The sequence below is a fragment of the Nicotiana tabacum genome, chromosome 17 (assembly GCF_000715075.1).
Source record: "Nicotiana tabacum cultivar K326 chromosome 17, ASM71507v2, whole genome shotgun sequence".
NCBI classification, from domain to species: Eukaryota; Viridiplantae; Streptophyta; class Magnoliopsida; order Solanales; family Solanaceae; genus Nicotiana; species Nicotiana tabacum.
The window spans coordinates 16,557,220-16,576,501 of record NC_134096.1 but is presented as its reverse complement, the minus strand read 5'-3'; the positions used below and the strand labels follow the sequence as shown (position 1 = coordinate 16,576,501).

Below are 19,282 nucleotides of genomic sequence, written 5' to 3'. Positions count from 1 at the left end.
GACCTCCAGATCAGCTCGGAGGCGCTTAGCCTCCCCTTCATGCTGCTCGCTGAGAAGTTAGTAAGTATCTCTCTTCTCAATGATCCCTCGGACCTCGTCTTCAAGTTGGTTCAACTCTTCCTAATATCGAAGAAAGGTTTCATGATGAAGCACAGAGGCCTACAGACACAAAGAAAAATGTTAGGATTATCTATAAATTAGTCTAAATACGAATTAAAGTCATCAAGATATATCTGAAGTTACCATGTTTAGTGCCTGTTGTGCTTCGTTAAACAGGCAGGGCGCATCTACCTCGCTCATCTTGGATTGATCTTCCTCGGTCACCAGACACCGAAGGTAACTGGCCACCCCTACGGGGTCAGAGTGGACCCGGGCATCCTCCGGAATAGAGATGACGATCGATCTCTTCCGGTCAGAATCCACACTCGGAGCTGGGAACCGGTTGATCAATTTTGGGCTGGAGGAATGGCCGTTTGTTCCCGAAGATGGACTCTTCTTTGGCACCTTTAAGTCACCCAATCCAGTGGGGTCCTCTATGGCGGTAGAATCCACGCCATCGAAAAAGCAGAGGAAGGGGTCGTCTGCTCCGTGGGCACCCTCGTAGGGATGTTCTTTCACCGTCTGAGCCTTGTTATACATAGACTCAGTGAATGGAGGTGATTCAGTGATGTCTATCACACCACGTGCTTCCTTTGGGGAATTGCTCACATCCCGGGAAGCTTCGGCCATGGCCTCTTCGTCGGCCTCCCTAACCTGAGGCAAATCAAAGGCTTCATCTTCTTCTTCGAACTCGTCCCTCAACCGATAGAGTGAATCCAAAGATAGTGCTCGAGTGCTGGTGCTTTCTTTGGACTTGCGCATCAGCCTTCTTCTTGTTTTCTTCTTCTCCGAGCTCGGAGAACTCGGAGCCCTCTTTCTTTTCTTCTCTTTGGCCTGTCTTGGAGAAGGGGACTCGGTATGTAATTCCTCGCCACCGGGTGGAGGCCTCAGTTTGACATCCTAGGATAAACCTGCAAAAAGAAATAAAATAAGTGAGAGCTTAATGACACAAGAGCAACCCGAAAATTACTTACTCAAGAAAGGAATCTCACCATGAGAACGGGCCTCCCAACGGCCTTTCGAAAACTCGCGCCATGAGTGCTCGGGATAGGGTATTTGTGATACGATGCCCTCGACCCACTCCTTGAGTGGAGGGACTACGTTCGGGACCCGAGCAGCAGCTGCACCACCAGAAAGCACAGATAAGAAAAAAGCAAAAAAGCATAAGATCAAATTTTGAAAGCAAAATTATACTTACGTGATGTATTCCACTTCTCGGGAAACGGCATACGCTCAGCTGGGATCAAATCCGAAGTCCTCACTCGGACGAAACGGCCTTGCCAGCCTCGATCCTGGTCTTCATCAATACTCGAGAATGGGGCATTGCTGGCCCGGTGCACGAGCTTTATCAGTCCCCCCGGAAGATTCAGGGACTGTACAAGCGTAAGAGATGGTCGACAGTGAACGAGCAGCCATCGATTCTGCTCACGAAAAACCGGAGGAGGATCACGATCCTCCAGAGTGAAGGGTGAATTTAACCGAGGCATACCTCGTATCTTTTGCAGAAGTCGATGAAGACCAGATCTAATGGGCCCAATGCAAAGGGATAAGTGTAGATACTTTGGTATCCCTCGACATGGGTGGTGATGGCTTCATCGGGGTCAGGAACCACCACGTGCTTGCCAACCCAATTGCAATCTTTTTTTACTGCAGAGAGGACTTCTTCAGTGATCGAGCATATGTATCTCGAGACATCCTCACACCGGCCTTGTATGGAGGAAGGTTTTTCAACCTTAAAATCTGCGTTTACCGAGCATCCTCCAGGGACGAACATTTTCAAAGGGGGTTCCGGTACTGGTTCATCGACGGCAGTATGCAAAATAGTTCCTTCAGTCTCAGTAACTGGCCGCCAAGTAGAAGGGTTTTCTTTTTGGGGAACGGTTTTTGAAGTCTTTGTTATTATTTTAGAAATAGAGGAAGAAAGGAAGATGAAGGAGTGCACTTGTTGGCTTGATATGGAAATGAACAAGAGTTCTTGCAAAGGATCTCAAATAACCAAAGTATAACTGCTAGGAGGTACTGAAATTTCAAAGGTACGAGGGTAGAAGATTTGAATGTAAAGTTGGGATGAACAAGGGAAGAGGTATTTATAGTATTTCAGTGGTGGTTCACATCCAGGAATGGCCGGCCGGCAGCTAGCATGCATTTACTGCCATTAAGACTTGACTGACGAGATATTTTTTGTCGTTTCTGTCACGGGGTATCGAAGCAAGAATCGGAAGCTCATTTCATTTCTCGTCATCTACTCTCCGAAAAAAGAGGGAACTATCTGTATAAGATCAAAATCGATCTCACATCTGACATGACAGGTCAGGCCCGAAACGTGGCAATAAAGGACTAAAGATCAACTCCAAGTCCTACCGGGCTAGGGCCCGGGGGTAGAACGTCTGCCTTCGGGAATACCAAAACTGTGATCCCTGAATCGGTCCTAAACTCGAAAGAGATCGAAGGAACATTGTTAGCGTAGCCAACAGAAGACCGAAATATCCGTGACTAGTCGGATATTACGGCGGGAATCTCGACACATTTCAATAAGGAACCGGCAATCAGCAAATCAAGAGATTTTTTTATCTTTTATAAAATTGTACCTAAAGTAGGACTCCTTCACTATATAAAGGGGGTCTGTTAATTCATTTATGACATTGTAACACACATTCCAAAGCAATACATTATTATTTTTCTTTAAGATCTTGTTCTTCTGTATCGTGATTCCAATCAAAGTGTATCTAGTTCGAGGGTGGCTAACCTTCCGAGATTGAAACTGTCTGATTCGTGTGGTCTGAATTTACTTTATCATTATTTATTTTTATTACAACTTAATTCATCACTTTGTATCAAGTTAATCCGCGTATCCCTAACACCACTTACAAATTCAATTGTTATCCGATTTTGAGGGTAAACAATATTCAAACACTTAAATACAAAAAATAAAATGAGGATTTTGGAATTTACACGGTGAACAATTCAAGGAATAAAAATGCATATGGGCGAACGTCCCACCTATTGAAGTGATAACTATCTCCTGCCAGCATAATTATTGGATAATTTTGTCCATCAAAACTTGGTCAGATAAAAAAAGCACTAATACATTTACCTCGGCTAGCATTTTAACATGAAACGTCATGCATCTAGATGTGGTTCTCAACTAAAGGTGTTAATCGGGTCAAGCCGACCCACTAACAACCCGGTTCAGTTCGAGTCAGCCCCGTACGGTAAGGGGTGAGACAAAGTTGGTTAGGGTAGGGGGTTGTTCCGAATGGGGCAGGCTTTTTCTGGTACCGGTGCACTGGAACCCGGCTAGCCCGGTAACCCGTTCACGGGTTTTAACCGGGTTCCAGCCCGGTTACTGTTGTTTTTTTTAAAAAATTTTGACTGTTGCTAACGGTCAAAATAAAAAATGACCCTTGGCAACGACCTTTTTTGCACTTTTAGCCATTTTGGCCTACTCCTTACTACAATAGGCCCCCTCCCCCACCCCTAATAATTGATAAATTATATTTTTAGTATTTTAAAAACTATAAATAGCCTCTCTTCTTCATTTTTTCTCACAACTTTCTCTCTTATCTTCTACACTAATTCTCTCTCAATTCCCTCTTGATTATTGAATTGGTTACTGCTTTCAAATTCTCAATTAATTATTATTTCAAATTTTATCAATTATTTACGGTAGCTACCACAAAATTACAATTATCAATAAAGTGTGATATTTTCAAATATTAACTAAAGTGTGATATCAAATTTAGTGCGGTATCACGACTCCCGGTACACTCGTTCCATCTTTTGTTTTTCAAATCCACTAAGCAAGGTGTCTAGAGCTAGTTTTTATATATATTTAAACCCAAAACAAAGTAATAAGTCTTACAAAGTGTAGGAAAATAAGTCATGAGAAGTACATACGCCCTATTATCACAAATGGATAAGTGATATCCAATTATGGTAGTACAGTTTGAACTAATAAGCAATGTAATGAAAATATATGCATTTTGAATAAAAACTAGACTAAAATGCACGTGAGACCATTGTTTCCAGTAGTTCTTCATCATAATCAAAAATTGAATCATTATCACTGCCCATATATTTGCATACTTGATCCTTTTCATATAATCACCATCTTGTAACGTGATTTTGGACAGTGCACTAGCATCCCACAGTAGTGTGTGTGTTCCTGGGATCATATATTTCCTTTGAGCTAAGAAGAAGTCATGTGCAAGTGCCATGTATGTGAGTATCTGGCGGCGCGAGGCTAGAAGCGAGGTACATCGTGCTGTATGGCTCGCATCGCCCAGGCTAAAGCGAGGTTGAAGCTGAGTATCGCCTCCTGCAGCGCGAGGAGAAGCAGGCTCCGGACTGTTCGTCGCCAGCTCCATAGCGAGAAGGAGCTGGCTTCTGATCTTGCGTCGCCTAGTCTGTAGCGTGCACTATGGGAATTTGGACATTATCATTGCGTGCATGCTTTCCTCTTCGACATGTGACATCCATGTTCCATCTTGTAGTTGTAGTTTGTGCAGTGGTGTAGGTTCGTTAGGCACAGTAGCTTCCAAAATTGCCTTGAAGCATATACATTGCTCTCTACTCCTGTTGATCCCCATAAATGTGCCTACCATTGGCATCCCTTCATGGGAATGAACACATGGTGCTAATATTCCTGCAAAAAAGAACACGTAGTTAGTAAAAAAAACCAAACCACCATGTTCTCCTCCCTAAGGATTTGAACAAGGCGATTATATGTATTGTCTACAACCATATCTTCCATCGTTGTACTCCTCACCCCCTCCCCTCCTAACCCTTTACAACTCTTATTCTCAAGTATGGACATTAGAATTTATCATCATTCACGATCCTCCTACCTTATGTATCCAGATGAGCAAAACTATCACACTCAATAGGACCATAGTCTAATGCAAAATTGGTCAAATGGTCCGCCAACTTGTTCCCTTCCCTAAATATATGTGATACCCAAAACACCACAATCTTCTTTATCTCCTCCACATATTCAACAATCATCCAAGGTGATTTCCAACTCCCCTCAATGACATTCTTAAGCATCATAGAGTCTGTTTGCAATCAAATATGAGAAATGTGATGTTGAGAACAATACCTTAGAGCCTCTAGAATTGCCATTGCCTCAGCCACTGTATTTGTAGTCTCATGTACCTCCTTCCCACGTGCATATACCACATCTCCTAGCTCATTTCTCATACAAAAACCAATAGAACTCCTACCTGGATTCCCCCTAGATGCTCCATCCGTGTTAAATTTTATCCAACCATCCATAGGAAACTCCCATAGTACCTTATGCACCTTCAACTTTAGAGTATAATTCTCCATCATATGCAACTCCGGCTACCTATGAGGTACATGTTGAAACCCAGGTTTTCTGAATGTAACCAATGATTGAATGGTAGAAGACACTTGATAAATAACCCTACTTATAGAGACAACATCCTCATGCTTGTAACTGTTTCTCCTCTTCCACAATCCCAACACAATGATACAAGGTAAGGCTTGAAGGATTGGCTTTAATCTAGGTATTACCTGGATTGTGCAATACTTCACCACTGCTTGATGCAAGCTTAGACCTTCCAGTGATAATCTTGCAAATGAAAAGAAGACCATACCTTTGAAGCTGTATAAGACTTGAAAAATACATGCCCCATTATCTCCTCATCCGGATTTGAACAACACCAACATCTAAAGGGTACAAAGTATCCCCATCTTCCGATTGTATCATCTAGTGGCAGTTTCCCTTCCATACTTTCCGCATGAAGAAAGATATCTTGAATGTAAATCCTTTCACTCACATGTTCCTGTAAGGTATGTTGGAATCCCTTCTACTTCTCAAGTAATTTCGGGCAGATTTAACACTAAAGTCACCCCTAGTCTCTAGCATCCAGTAGGGTATGTCTAAGTCATCATGTAGTATTAGAGGATTGACATTCTCCAGAATGTGTATTGCTAGGTTTTTAGGTAGAATCTCCCTCAATCTATCTTCATCCCACGCTCCATCTTTCACTACATCACTTATATTATGTATTGTTTCATCACAATAAAAATCCGGAGGAGTAACAAAGTATAATAAACCCAAACCTGTCCAGTTATCAAACCAAAACAATGTTGATCCCCTCTTTGGCTGCCACAAAATTTGGTGCTCAACCAAATCTCCACAATCAAGCATTGTTCTCCATACATGTGACCCATCTTTCCAAGTTACCACCATCACATTCAATTTTTTGCAATATTTTTGACTCATAAAAGAATTCCAAAGTGTAGGTTTTGTTCTAAAATTCCACTAAAGCTTGCAAAACAAAGCTTTGGAAATATCATGCAAAGATCTAAAACCTACTTCCCCTTCATCAACTGGAAAACACAAGTTCTTCCATGAAACCTAATGTCTACTCTTTCCTCCCACTGAATTACTACAAAATAATTATGCAAACATCTTGTCTAACTTTTCAATGACATATTTAGGAGGATTCACAGTAGAAACAAGATAAATTGGCATACTTTGCGATACATGAGATTTCAAGACAGAATGTCCTCCAATAGACAACAATTTGCCCTTTCAAGCTTGCAATTTATCAAGGACTTTTAATGAGACCTTGATAATAATCATTCTTCTCCTAGAGTAAAAAATGGGACAACTAAGACAAGTAAAGAGAAAGTCTTTCCTGCCAATACCAGTAACCCTTTGAACTTTGTTTACCACCTCCAAATTAGTAGAGTGGTGAATGTAAATAGCTAACTTTGCCTTGTTGATAATGTCACGCCCCAACCTCGGGGAGTGCGACTGGCGCTCAACCGAGTGAACCCGGTCGAGCAAGCCTAGAAAATCCTGACTCATTCATGATCCAAAAAGGGAATGCGTCACCATTTGTAAAACATGGGAGAGATCAGTTATATAAATATATAAACGTTGCTAGCTCTTTTTTTTCATTATATCCATTATGCCATAGTTAAGTTTTAAAATACAGCTCGGTCCAACGACCATCCCAACATACATACATGACCCACATAAACGTCTATAGAACCTCTAAGGGTAGAAAAGAGCAACATGACAATGCCGGCAAAGGCCCCGGCTATACCTCAAAATATAAAAAATTATACAGAAGAAGGACTACATGACCCCAAGAAGAAATGGGGCTCACCAAGACTATTGTGATGAGTGAGAGGGAGAGCACCACTATCTGCGATCAGTGTTATCTGCGATGGAACCACCTACATCCATTCAAAGATGTAGCGCCCCCGGCAAAAGGGGTGTTAGTACTGTCAAATTGTACTAGTATGTAAGGCAAACACTAATCTTAGTAGAATGAACATTGAAACAAAGAGAAGGTAGTCATAACAATCAATAAGTACTTCACAGAAATACAAAAAATCACCAAATAAGGATCACATAATTTCCAATTCAATATTTCCATCTTCTTAGGTTAATGATATTTAGTGCCAAAGCCACAACTCACAATGCCACCGTGTTTTTACACGGAGTCCAGTCTCGGCCTGACCGGCTAAGCCATCCCAAGTGAGACATATCCATATCCACAATGTAAATCAATAATTCCAGCACAAATGCCACCATGTGTACGGCATGTGGTCCGATTTGGCCCGATCGGTTAAGCCATCTCACTTGAGACCTAACCTCTTTCAAGTATTCACTCAATTCACATTTCTTTCCCATCTTTCATTACATGGCACAACCAGCCTCATTTATTAAGTAGTTCTTAGCAATTGGGAACATTTTACAATTCAAGTCTCTTCCCTTTTTATCCGTTCAAATAACATCATCACATAAGGCATTGCACACATAAGGGAAGGAGCTTGGAAACAACATAATTACGTTCTCAAATAGCATGATGACATGGTAACCATCTAAAATAATTAGGGAACATGAATCTTTCAATTCAACACACTAAGGCAAACAATTCTAGTATGATCAAGTTAGAACTTACACCCATCATTCGGACACCAGGAGTTCGATTCTAAGAAGAAGAGAGTTCGCTATACATACCTCAATTGCGCTTCTTTAGACTCTACAATTATCCGGAACCATTAGCAACCACAATATATTTTAGCAATATACAAGTTGAACCTAGAATTAGGAAAACGTTCATGGTTCTAGCTCACTTTTTTCCCACACTCTTTATCACATGCATACAAGATAAACTACCATCATACCCATGAAGTATCATATTAATACCACATTATAGCTATGTTTGAAATTAAGAGTTGGGGTGATGAAGTCTTACCTTTTTAGATGAAGAATTTGGTACTCTACTTGAATATTTCCAAGCTTTGAGTAATGGTTGAAGATTAATTTGATGAAAACCTAGGCCCTCCCTCTTGAACCCTCTCTTTCTCACTCTAGAAATATCAGAAAATGAGCTCAAAATAGACCTATGGGGTATTTTAACGGAATGGGGATCGGGTTTTAAATTAAAAAAATAGGTGCCCCGACACAGGTCTGCGGTCGCATATGCGACCGCAGAAATGGCCTTCAGGGGCCTGAACTTACAGCCCAAGTATGCGGCTAGTATGCGGTCCGCATATTGGTTATGCGGTCGTATAATTGACCGCAAAACTGACCTCACATTGGCCAAACTTTCTGCTTCACTCTGCGGCCATTATGCGGTCCGCAGAGTGATTATGCGGCCGCATAATGGGCCGCAGAAATGCGTTCTTCTGTGAAACATTTTTCTCTAAGTCCGTGGGGTATTGTTCAATCCAAAAAGTCCGAACCGCGGCTCGCAAGCTTGCCACGAAGAATTTCTACTATAATAACGCAGGAATCTATCCTGGCACCACGAAACCCCGAGTTTTTGGTTCAAATTTTTACGGGTCCTTACATCCTCCTCCACTTAAGATCATTCGTCCTCGAATGAGAATCAAGGTTTGCTTAATACAGTTTCAGTTGTACCACATAACATCAGCCCCAAATTTGCCTAACTTCCTAACTTTCTGAAAATTTTGCAAGAGTTTCCTTTGTATTTAGGGCTATCTACCTGTTAGAGAGCCCCCAAAACACACCTTAGCAACATATATAGAATTGAATGACACAACAAAATGCAAAATAACACCAACCGAAGCCTCATGGGGGACATATAGCTAAAAATGAGTGTCTTTATATTAGCTGAACAAGTGATACAAACTTTAAAGTAAACAACTTCATAGAAATATTACATGGCTATTCAAACAAATGAGGGTACTTCTCTTTCATTTCATTATCGGCTTCCCAAGTAGCTTCTTCGACTTGTTGGTTTCGCCATAACACCTTCACAGATGCAATTTCTTTGTTTCTCAACTTTCAGACCTGCCTATCAAGAATAGCAACCAGAATTTCTTCATATGACAATTCTTCACTAACCTCGGTGGTCTCAACCGGCACAATAGCAGATGGATCTCCAACTACCTTCTTCAACCTGGACACATGGAATACCGAGTGTACTAATGACATCTCAGGTGGTAGTTCAAGCTTGTACGCCACCTGACCTATCCTTTGAATGATTCTATACGGCCCGACATACCTTGGACTTAATTTCCCTTTCTTTCCGAACCACATGATCCCCTTCATGGGAGATACCTTCAAGAACACCCAATCATCTTCCTTGAACTCTAAGTCTCTGCGGCGAATATCTGAATAGGATTTTTGATGACTTTGAGCAGTTTTCAACCGCTCATTTATGATCTTAACCTTTTCCATAGCCTGATGCACAAGGTCTGGCCCTATTAGTTCAACTTCTCCAACCTCGAACCACCCAATCGTAGATCTCCATCTTCTACCATACAAGGCCTCAAACGGCGCCATCTGAATACTGGCATGGAAGCTGTTGTTATAAGCAAATTCTATTAGCAGCAAATGATCATCCTAGCTACCCTTGAAGTCAAGTACACATGTACGCAATATGTCCTAAAGCGTCTGAATAGTCCGCTATGCTTTCCCATCAGTCTGTGGATGGAAAGCCGTGCTAAGATTTACCTGCGTACCCAAACCTTGCTGAAATTTCTTCCAGAAATTAGCTGTAAATTGGGCCCCTCAATCGGAAATGATGGAAACTGGAGTGCCATGAAGCCTGACAATTTCCTTGATATACAATTGAGCATATTGTTCCGCAGTGTCGGTGGATTTAACTGGCAAGAAGTGTGCTGATTTCGTGAGTCGATCCATGATCACCCAAATTGAGTCAAATTTACGCGTAGAGCGTGGTAACCCTACCACAAAATCCATGTTTATCATTTCCCATTTCCACATTGGAATTTCTATAATCTGAGCTAACCCGCCGGGCCTTTGATGATCGGCCTTCACCTGTTGACAGTTTGAACATTTTGCCACAAAGTCTGCCGCACCCCTCTTCATGTTATTCCACCAGTAAACTTCCTTGAGGTCATGATACATTTATGTAGAACCTGGGTGCACAGAATATCTAGAAGTATGAGCTTCTTCCATGATTCTTTCCCGAACACCATCTACGTTTGGAACACATAGTCGCCCTTGGTACCATAATGTACCGCCATCCACGCCAAGAGAAAAGGCCGTAGTCTTGTGTTTATGAACCCCCTCCTTCAGTTACACCAATACTGGATCATCGCATTGCTTCTCCTTGACCTCCGTCACGAGCGATGATTCCGCCCTATTCCGCACAATCACTCCCCCTCATTAGAGTCCGCAAGACGAACTCCCAAACTGGCCAACTGGTGAACCTCCTTGGCCAAGGGCCTTTGACATGCCTCCAAGTGAGCCAAACTACCCATAGACTTCCGACTAAGAGCATCTTCCACCACATTAGCTTTCCCCGGATGATACAAAATGTCGATGTCATAATCTTTGAGCAACTCAAGCCACCTTCTCTACCTTAAGTTCAATTCCCTTTGCTTGAAAATGTATTGAAGGCTCTTGTGGTCCTTTAATACATCTAGATGGACTCCATACAAATAATGACGCCAAATTTTTAATGCAAAAACCACCGCCGCAAGCTCTAAGTCATGATTTGGATAGTTCTTTTCATGATTCTTAAGTTGCCTTGAAGCCTATGCTATAACCTTACCATGTTGCATTAATACACACCCAAGACCGATCCTTGAAGCATCGCAATACACCACGAGCCCCTCGGTACCCTCTGGTAGGGTCAATACTGGCGCCGAAGTCAATCTTGATTTCAATTCCTGGAAACTCCTTTCACAAGCATCGGACCACTGGAACTTAACCGCCTTCTACGTCAATTTAGTCAATGTAGAGGCAAGAGTGGAGAACCCCCTCCACGAACCTCCTAAAATACCCGGCCAAACCCAAGAAACTGTGAATCTCTGTTGGAGTAGTAGGTCTAGGCCAATCCTTCACTGCTGCAATCTTTTAAGGATCAACCTTAATTCCTTCTCCGGAGATGACATGACCCAGGAATGTAACAGATTCAAGCCAAAATTCACATTTCGAGAACTTTGCATACAATTGGTGTTGGTGAAGAGTTTGCAGAACTGCCCTGAGGTGATCGGCGTGATCCTCTCGACTTCGTGAATACACAAGGATGTCGTCAATGAATATTATCACAAAGGAGTCGAGGAACGGCTTGAAGACTCGATTCATAAGATCCATGAAAGCTACCGGGGCATTTGTTAGCCCGAAAGACATTACCAAAAATTCAAAGTGCCCATACCGGGTTCTAAAAGCTATTTTCGGAATATCCTTCTCCCTTACCTTCAATTGATGGTACCCGGACCGCAAATCAATTTTGGAGAACTTAGCACCTAGTAATTGATCAAACAAATCATCTATTCTAGGCAATGGGTATTTGTTTTTTATTGTGACCTTGTTGAGTTGTCGGTAATCAATACACATCCGCATCAATCCATCTTTCTTTCTGACAAAGAGAACTGGTGCGCCCCAAGGTGACATACTCAGTCGGATGAAACCTTTCTCTAGCAAATCCCTTAGTTGTTCCTTTAGCTCTTTTAATTCTGTCGGCGCCATTCTATACAGTGGAATGGATATAGGATGTGTGCCCGGCATCATATCAATACCAAAATCAATCTCCATGTCTAGAGGAATTCCAGGGAGCTCATCCGGAAATACATCGGAGAATTCATTCACAATTGGTACAGATTCAAGGGTAGGCACCTCAGCAGTGGTATCTGTAACTCGGACCAAATGGTAAATATACCCCTTCCTGATCATCTTTGTGGTCTTAAGGTAATAAATAAACCTACCTTTTGGCATAACATTATTCCCCTCCCACTCAACAGTTGGCTCGTTAGGAAACTCAAGCCTCATGATTTTGGCTCGGCAATCGAGTTTGGCAAAACATGAATAAAGCTAATTCATTCCCATTATTACATCAAAATTAATCATTCCCAGTTCAATAAGATCGGCCATGGTATCCCAACCGGCCACCGTGACAACACAATCCCTATAAACTCGTGCGGCCATAATAGACTCGGCAACCGAAGTAGATACAGAGAACGGCTCATTATGCTATTCTCGTTTTATCCTGAAGCTCGTAGCAACATAAGGAGTAACATAGGACAAAGAAGATCCGAGATCAATAAGGGCATATTCAGCATGATATTGAACAGTCAATATACCTGTGACGACATCTAGGGAAGCCTCTGCACTCTGTCGACCACTCATAGCATAGAATCGGCTGGGTCCTCCCGAACTCTGTGCACCACCCCTAGATGCACCACGCCCCGTGGGTGCTGGAGAGCCTCAAGCTGGAGGGGGTGCTGAAGATGTAGCGGCTGTAGGACTGGATGACTGAGTTGTGCCCCTACCTGCACCCTGACGGGATGCACGATACTCCCTCTGAATATGGCCTCTCATTCTGCATCTATAACATACTTGCATGTCCAGGTAGCAGACTCCCGAATGTATCCTCCCACACTTAGGGCATGGGGCCCTCTACTGCTGCTGGAATCTCCCTCCTTATCGGCCCTGATAGTGGGACCCCCTGCTGCCATGACCGGGCCTAAAGTGACTCATCTGCTGCTGACCGTGCCCTGATGGTGGGGTACTAGCTGAAGACTGAGCATAAGATTAGGATGGCCTTGATGATCCTCCCCGAAAAGCTGATCTCCCACCTCCGAATGAATCCCCAAGGTTGTCCGCTGATCGGGCCCTACCACTACTTTCCCGGTCCATCCTGAGCTTTAACTTTCGAGCCTCCGTAGCTTGGGCAAATGTCACCATCCTTCCATAGTTAATGTCAAAATTTAGAGCAGTTGTGGCAGCCTCATTAATAACCAAAGGGCTAAGGCCCTACACAAATCGACGCACTCTTGCCTTCATAGTCGGCATCATATGAACAACATACTTCGACAGGCACACGAACTCCATGTGATACTCTCACACATTCCTACTACAATGTTTAAGGGTCTTAAACTCCACAGCACGGTCTTCCTTAGTCTCAGCAGGCAAGAAATGGTCTATGAAGACATCCGCGAACTTACTCCATCTCGCCGGAGGGCTCCCCTCCTCACGTGAATCTTCCCACATTACAAACCAGGAATATGCCACCCCTTTCAGACGATAGGAGGCCAAATCTACTCCTTTTGTCTCCGTAGCACGCATAACTCGGAGAGTCTTATGTATCTTATCAATGAAATCCTGAGGGTCTTCCCCGGGATCAGTACCTATGAACACTGGAGGGTCTAACTGAAGGAACCTGTTTACCCTAGAACTAGAAGAATCCTCTTGCGAGCTAAATAAGGTGGGTGGAATATTTGACCTCTGGGCTTGAGAAGCTACTAACTGAGTTAGCATCTGAATAGCTCCTCTAAGATCCCCATTGGAAATACCGGGACCAGGAGCTGGGGCTGTAGGTGGAACAGGTATATCGGCGGGAGGGATTGTGGCACCCTCCGCGGGTGTAGGAACTGGGGTAGTCTGTTCTAGAGTAGACGAATCAGGCACTGTGATAGTAGGGGGATTATCCTCACCCGCATTAACAAGTAAGGTATCAACAACCACTCATGGTGTGGCATTGGCTTCTTGGCCAATTCTCGCTCTCTTCTTAGGTGCCATTTACTGAAAGTTAGAACAATGCACGAGTTAGGGGCAAACAACCTCACGTTTCGCTCTATTGCACGATATAGAACAACAATGAAGGGTATCATTCTTAAATGTCCAAATAGCCCCCTAATTATAGATGTGGTCGACAACACACCGATAAGAAGGGCTCTACTAGACATGGCTCCGAGACATCCTAGGACACTTTAAAACCTTAGGTTCTAATACCAAGTTTGTCATGCCCCAAGCTCGGGGAGCGCGACCAGCGCTCAATCGAGTGAATCCGGTCGAGCAAGCCTAGAAAACCTTTCCTACCTGACTCATTCATTATCCAAAAAGGGAATGCGTCACCATTTATAAAACAGGGGAGGGATCAGTTATATAAATATATAAACGTTGCTAGCTCTTTTTTTTTTTAATTATATGCATTATGCCATAGTTAAGTTTCCAAAATACAGCTCGGTCCAACGACCACCCCAACATACATACATGACCCACATAAATGTCTATAGAGTCTCTAAGGGTACAAAAGAGCAACATGACTATGCCGGCAAAGGCCCCCGCTATACCTCAAAATATAAAAACTTATACAGAAGAAGGACTACATGACCCCAGGAAGAAATGGGGCTCACCAAGACTGTTGTGATGAGTGAGAGGGAGAGCACCACTATCTGCGATCAGCGCTATCTGCGATGGAGACACCTACATCCATTCAAAGATATAGCACCCCCGGAAAAAGGGACGTTATTACTGTCGAATAGTACTAGTATGTAAGGCAAACACTAATCTTAGTAGAATGAACAGTGAAACAAAGAGAAGGCAGTCATAACAATCAATAAGTACTTCACAAAAATACAAAGAATCACCAGATAAGGATCACATAATTTCCAATTCAATCTTTCCATCTTCTTAGGTTAATGATATTTACTGCCAAATACATAACTCACAATGCCACCGTGTTTTTACACGGAGTCCGATCTCGGCCCGACCGGCTAAGCCATCCCAAGTGAGACATATCCATATCCACAATGTAAATCAATAATTCCAACACAAATGCCACCATGTGTACGGCATGGCATCCGATCTCGGCCCGATCGACTAAGCCATCTCACTTGAGACATAACCTCTTTCAAGTATTCACTCAGTTCACATTTCTTTCCCATCTTTCATTACATGGCACAACCAGCCTCATTTATTAAGTAATTCTTATCAATTGGGAACATTTTACAATTCAAGTATTTTCCCTTTTTATCCGCTCAAATAACATCATCACATAAGGCATTGCACATATAAGGGAAGGAGCTTGGAAACAACATAATTACGTTCTCAAATAGCATGATGACATGGTAACCATCTAAAACAATTAGGGAACATGAATCTTTCAATACAACACATTAAGACAAACAATTCTAGTATGATAAAGTAAGAACTTACACCCATAATTCAGACACCAGGAGTTCGATTCTAGGAAGAAGAGAGTTAGCCATACATACCTCAATTGCGCTTCTTTAGACTCTACAATTATCCGGAACTATTAGCAACCACAATCTATTTTAGCAATATACAAATTAAACCCAGAATTAGGAAAACGTTCATGGTTCTAGCTCACTTTTTCCTCACACTCTTTATCACATGTATGCAAGATAAACCACCCTCATACCCATGAAGTATCACACTAATACTCCATTATAGCTATGTTTGAAATTAAGAGTTGGGGTGATGAAGTCTTACCTTTTTGGATGAAAAATTTGGTACTCTACTTGAATATTTTCTAGCTTTGAGTGATGGTTGAAGATTAATTTGATGAAAACTTAGGCCCTCTCTCTTGAACCCTCTCTTTCCCACTCTAGAAACATCAGAAAATGAGCTCAAAATAGACCTAAGAGGTATTTTAACGGAATGGGGGTCGAATTTTAAATTAAGAAAATGGGTGCCCCGACACAGGTCTGCGGTCACATATGCAACCGCATAATGGTTATGCGGTCCGCAAAGTGACCGCAAAAATGTCCCTCAGGGGCCTGAACTTACGGCCCAGGTATGCGACAAGTATGTGGTCCGCATACTCGTTCTGCGGTCGCATAATGCACCGCAGAACTCCCTCCGCAAAAGCTCAAGAGGGATTATGCGATTGATATGCAATCCGCATATCGATTATGCGGTCGCATAATCGACCGCAAAACTGACCTCACATTGGCCAAACTTTCTGCTTCACTCTGCGGTCATTATACGATCCGCAGAGTGATTATGCGGCCGCATAATGGGCCGCAGAAATGCGTTCTTCTGAGAAACATTTTCCTCTAAGTCTATGGGGTACTGTTCAATCCAAAAAGTCCGAACCGTGGCACCACGAAACCCCGAATTTTTGGTTTAAATTTTTATGGGTCCTTATAGATAAGCTGCCCAGAAGTAACTTCATAGGAACTTAAAACTTCCATAACAAGTTGCAAAGATGTAGCATCTAAAGAGGAAAAAAAATGATAATATCATCAGCATATGCCAAGTGGTTAATCTTTGGACTCCACTTTGGCAATCCAAAGCCACAAAAGTACAAATTTATGTGTAAATCATTAAGACCCCTAGACAATTCCTCAGTTTCCAGAATAAATAGTGTCGGAGACAATGGATCTCCTTGCTTGAAACCTCTAGTAGATTTGAAGAAATCATAGGGCTACACATTCAAAAGCACCGAGTTCCAATTGTTGGACACAATTCCATATATCAAGTCAATGAATCTCTCACAGAATCCTATCTTCCTCAATATATATACTTTTGTCAAGAACAACCAAGAAAGCATATCATATGCCTTTATCATATCAAGTTTGATCACCATATTCGGCCCACCCTTATGATCTTTTAAGTAAGTATGACATTCTCTACAATGCTCCTTCCTTTTACAAAGCATGCTTGCTCATCATAAATCAAGTTAGGAAAAAGATCAACCAACCTTTCATGAATGACCCTTGAAAAATGTTTATTAATGAAGCTACTTAAGCTTATTGGCCTCATATTCGAAAATGTTGCTACTTCTTTCTTCTTTGGTAGAAAACCAAATTTGTGTGAGTCACAAATTTTAGCAATTACTGGACATTTAAGAATGCTCTAACCATATAAAATATATCCTCGCTAATGATTTCCCAGCATGTTTGATAAAAACACTCATTGAAACCATCTGGACCTCCAACACTATCACCATTTAGCCCAAATACTGCCTTTTTCACCTCCTCTTTTGTTGGCTGCTTTATAAGGTTATCATTCTGCCCCATCTCCACCATGCTAGGTACGTGATCAAGAATACCAAAAGTAGTAGGTACCTTATCTTTATGAAATTGTGCTTGGAAAAAATTAACTCTAGGTACGTGATCAAGAATACCAAAAGTAGTAGGTACCTTATCTTTATGAAATTGTGCTTGGAAAAAATTAACTGCTTCCTCAGCCATATCTTCAGTAGTTTCCAACCATTGGCCTCCACTATTTTGTATTGTTTTAACTTGCAATCTCTTTCTTCTCCCATTCACCTGAGCATTGGAAGAACTTATTATTCCTGTCACCATCTAGGAACCAATTCATACCAGCCTTTCATTTTCATAATTCTTCTTCCAGTTGAAGATATCTAATAAACTCATCATTCACTTTCAAAAGTGTCTCCCTATTGTGCGGTGTAGGTTGCAATTCAAACTTTGTTCATGCACAATCACAAGTTCTTCAAGACTAGCTACTTTTGAAAAATGTTACAATAAGTAACCTTACTCCACTGTGCCATTTCATCTTGTAATTTAAAAAAAATAAAAGGATTACCACTTTAATCTGATGTCCAGTTCTCTTTAAGAACATCTAGGAATGTTTGATGCTTAATCGAGAACATCAGGAATTTAAAAGATTTCTTGATAGGTGCTGCATTTAAGTCACAAGAGATGATCAAAGGACAGTGATCAAAACTTGTTTTGGACAAATGAGTAGCCACCACTCCATGAAGCATATGTTTAAACTTTATCTTAGCCAAGCATCTATCTAATCTCTTGGATATGCGATCGTCATTTGTTCTCCCATTCCACCATGTATAAATACTACCCTTGAAGTCTAAATCAAAAAGGTTACAAGTGTTTATGCAATGCCTAAAATCTTCAACTTCATTCAAAGACACTGGAATCCCCCCAATCTTCTCTTCCTCATAAACAATTACATTGAAGTCACCATCAACAAGCCAAAGAACATTCATGTCTTGAGCTAGAGCATACATAGAATCCCACAGTTCTATCCTCTCAATTGCATCACATTTGGCATACACAAGAGTGACTATAAAATCCTTTTGTGAAAGAGGATTAAATAATATAAGTGTAAGTTGTTGTTCCATGTCAAACAATATATCAACCTCATAATCTTCCTCCACAAAAGCCCAAACCTTGTTTGATATATTAACAAAAGCATGATGAATTCCTAACTTTCTTCTATACTTCTCCACTTTGTTAGCATTTTGCACATGCTCCATCAACCCAATGAACTGAAATTCATATTGTCTATGCATTGTGACAAACCTCTCAAAAGCTTTCTTTGTATTGACGAGCCTTATATTCCAGATAATAGCATTCATTACTAATTACTAGATTTAGTAAGGGCCCTTCTTGTTTGTACTCTAGTGCCAGGGACACTAGAATTTTCCTTATGTTGCGTTTTCCTTCCCTTACCAACTACTTTAACTTTGTCAATTTGTCTTGGAGATAAATCCCCTTGTCTTGCATCATTCATGAAGTTCTGAGCAGTAGATTCTTCGTCAAGGTATTTACCTGCTCTTCCCTATTGATCATCCTCCTCCATTTCTACATTTTGATGCACCACTTGATTCAGCACAGGCTTAGGAATTAACAAATTATTTAAAGTTTCTTTGGCCACGTTTAGGGGTTGATTTTTAGGGGAACTGGACACCACTGGTATCTTTTTCCTAGCTAAAACAGCACCATTAACATTGCCAGCGACATTAGGGTTCACTATAGCTAGGGTTTCTCCTATCGGGCTAGGGTTAGGTATAGTTACTGTTTCATTAGTTTTGGGAAAGTTTTCTCGCTCTTTTGAGCTGATTTCATGCACTATTGATTTCTTCATTGCATCACCTCCTACATTAGATACATTCACCTCCTTATTGACATTAGTATCACAACTAAGGTTATCTTGATCATCTTCCTCATCTGCCATTTCCTT

At 41.7% G+C, this 19,282-nt stretch overlaps 1 protein-coding gene across 1 annotated transcript; it reads right to left on the bottom strand.

Moving 5' to 3' along the window:
- Positions 1-17,888: 17,888 nt before the first annotated feature.
- Positions 17,889-18,677, bottom strand: LOC142171714 (uncharacterized). The gene has a single exon (XM_075235406.1). It carries the CDS (start codon positions 18,675-18,677, stop codon positions 17,889-17,891), a length of 789 nt encoding a protein of 262 aa, XP_075091507.1.
- Positions 18,678-19,282: the final 605 nt, after the last annotated feature.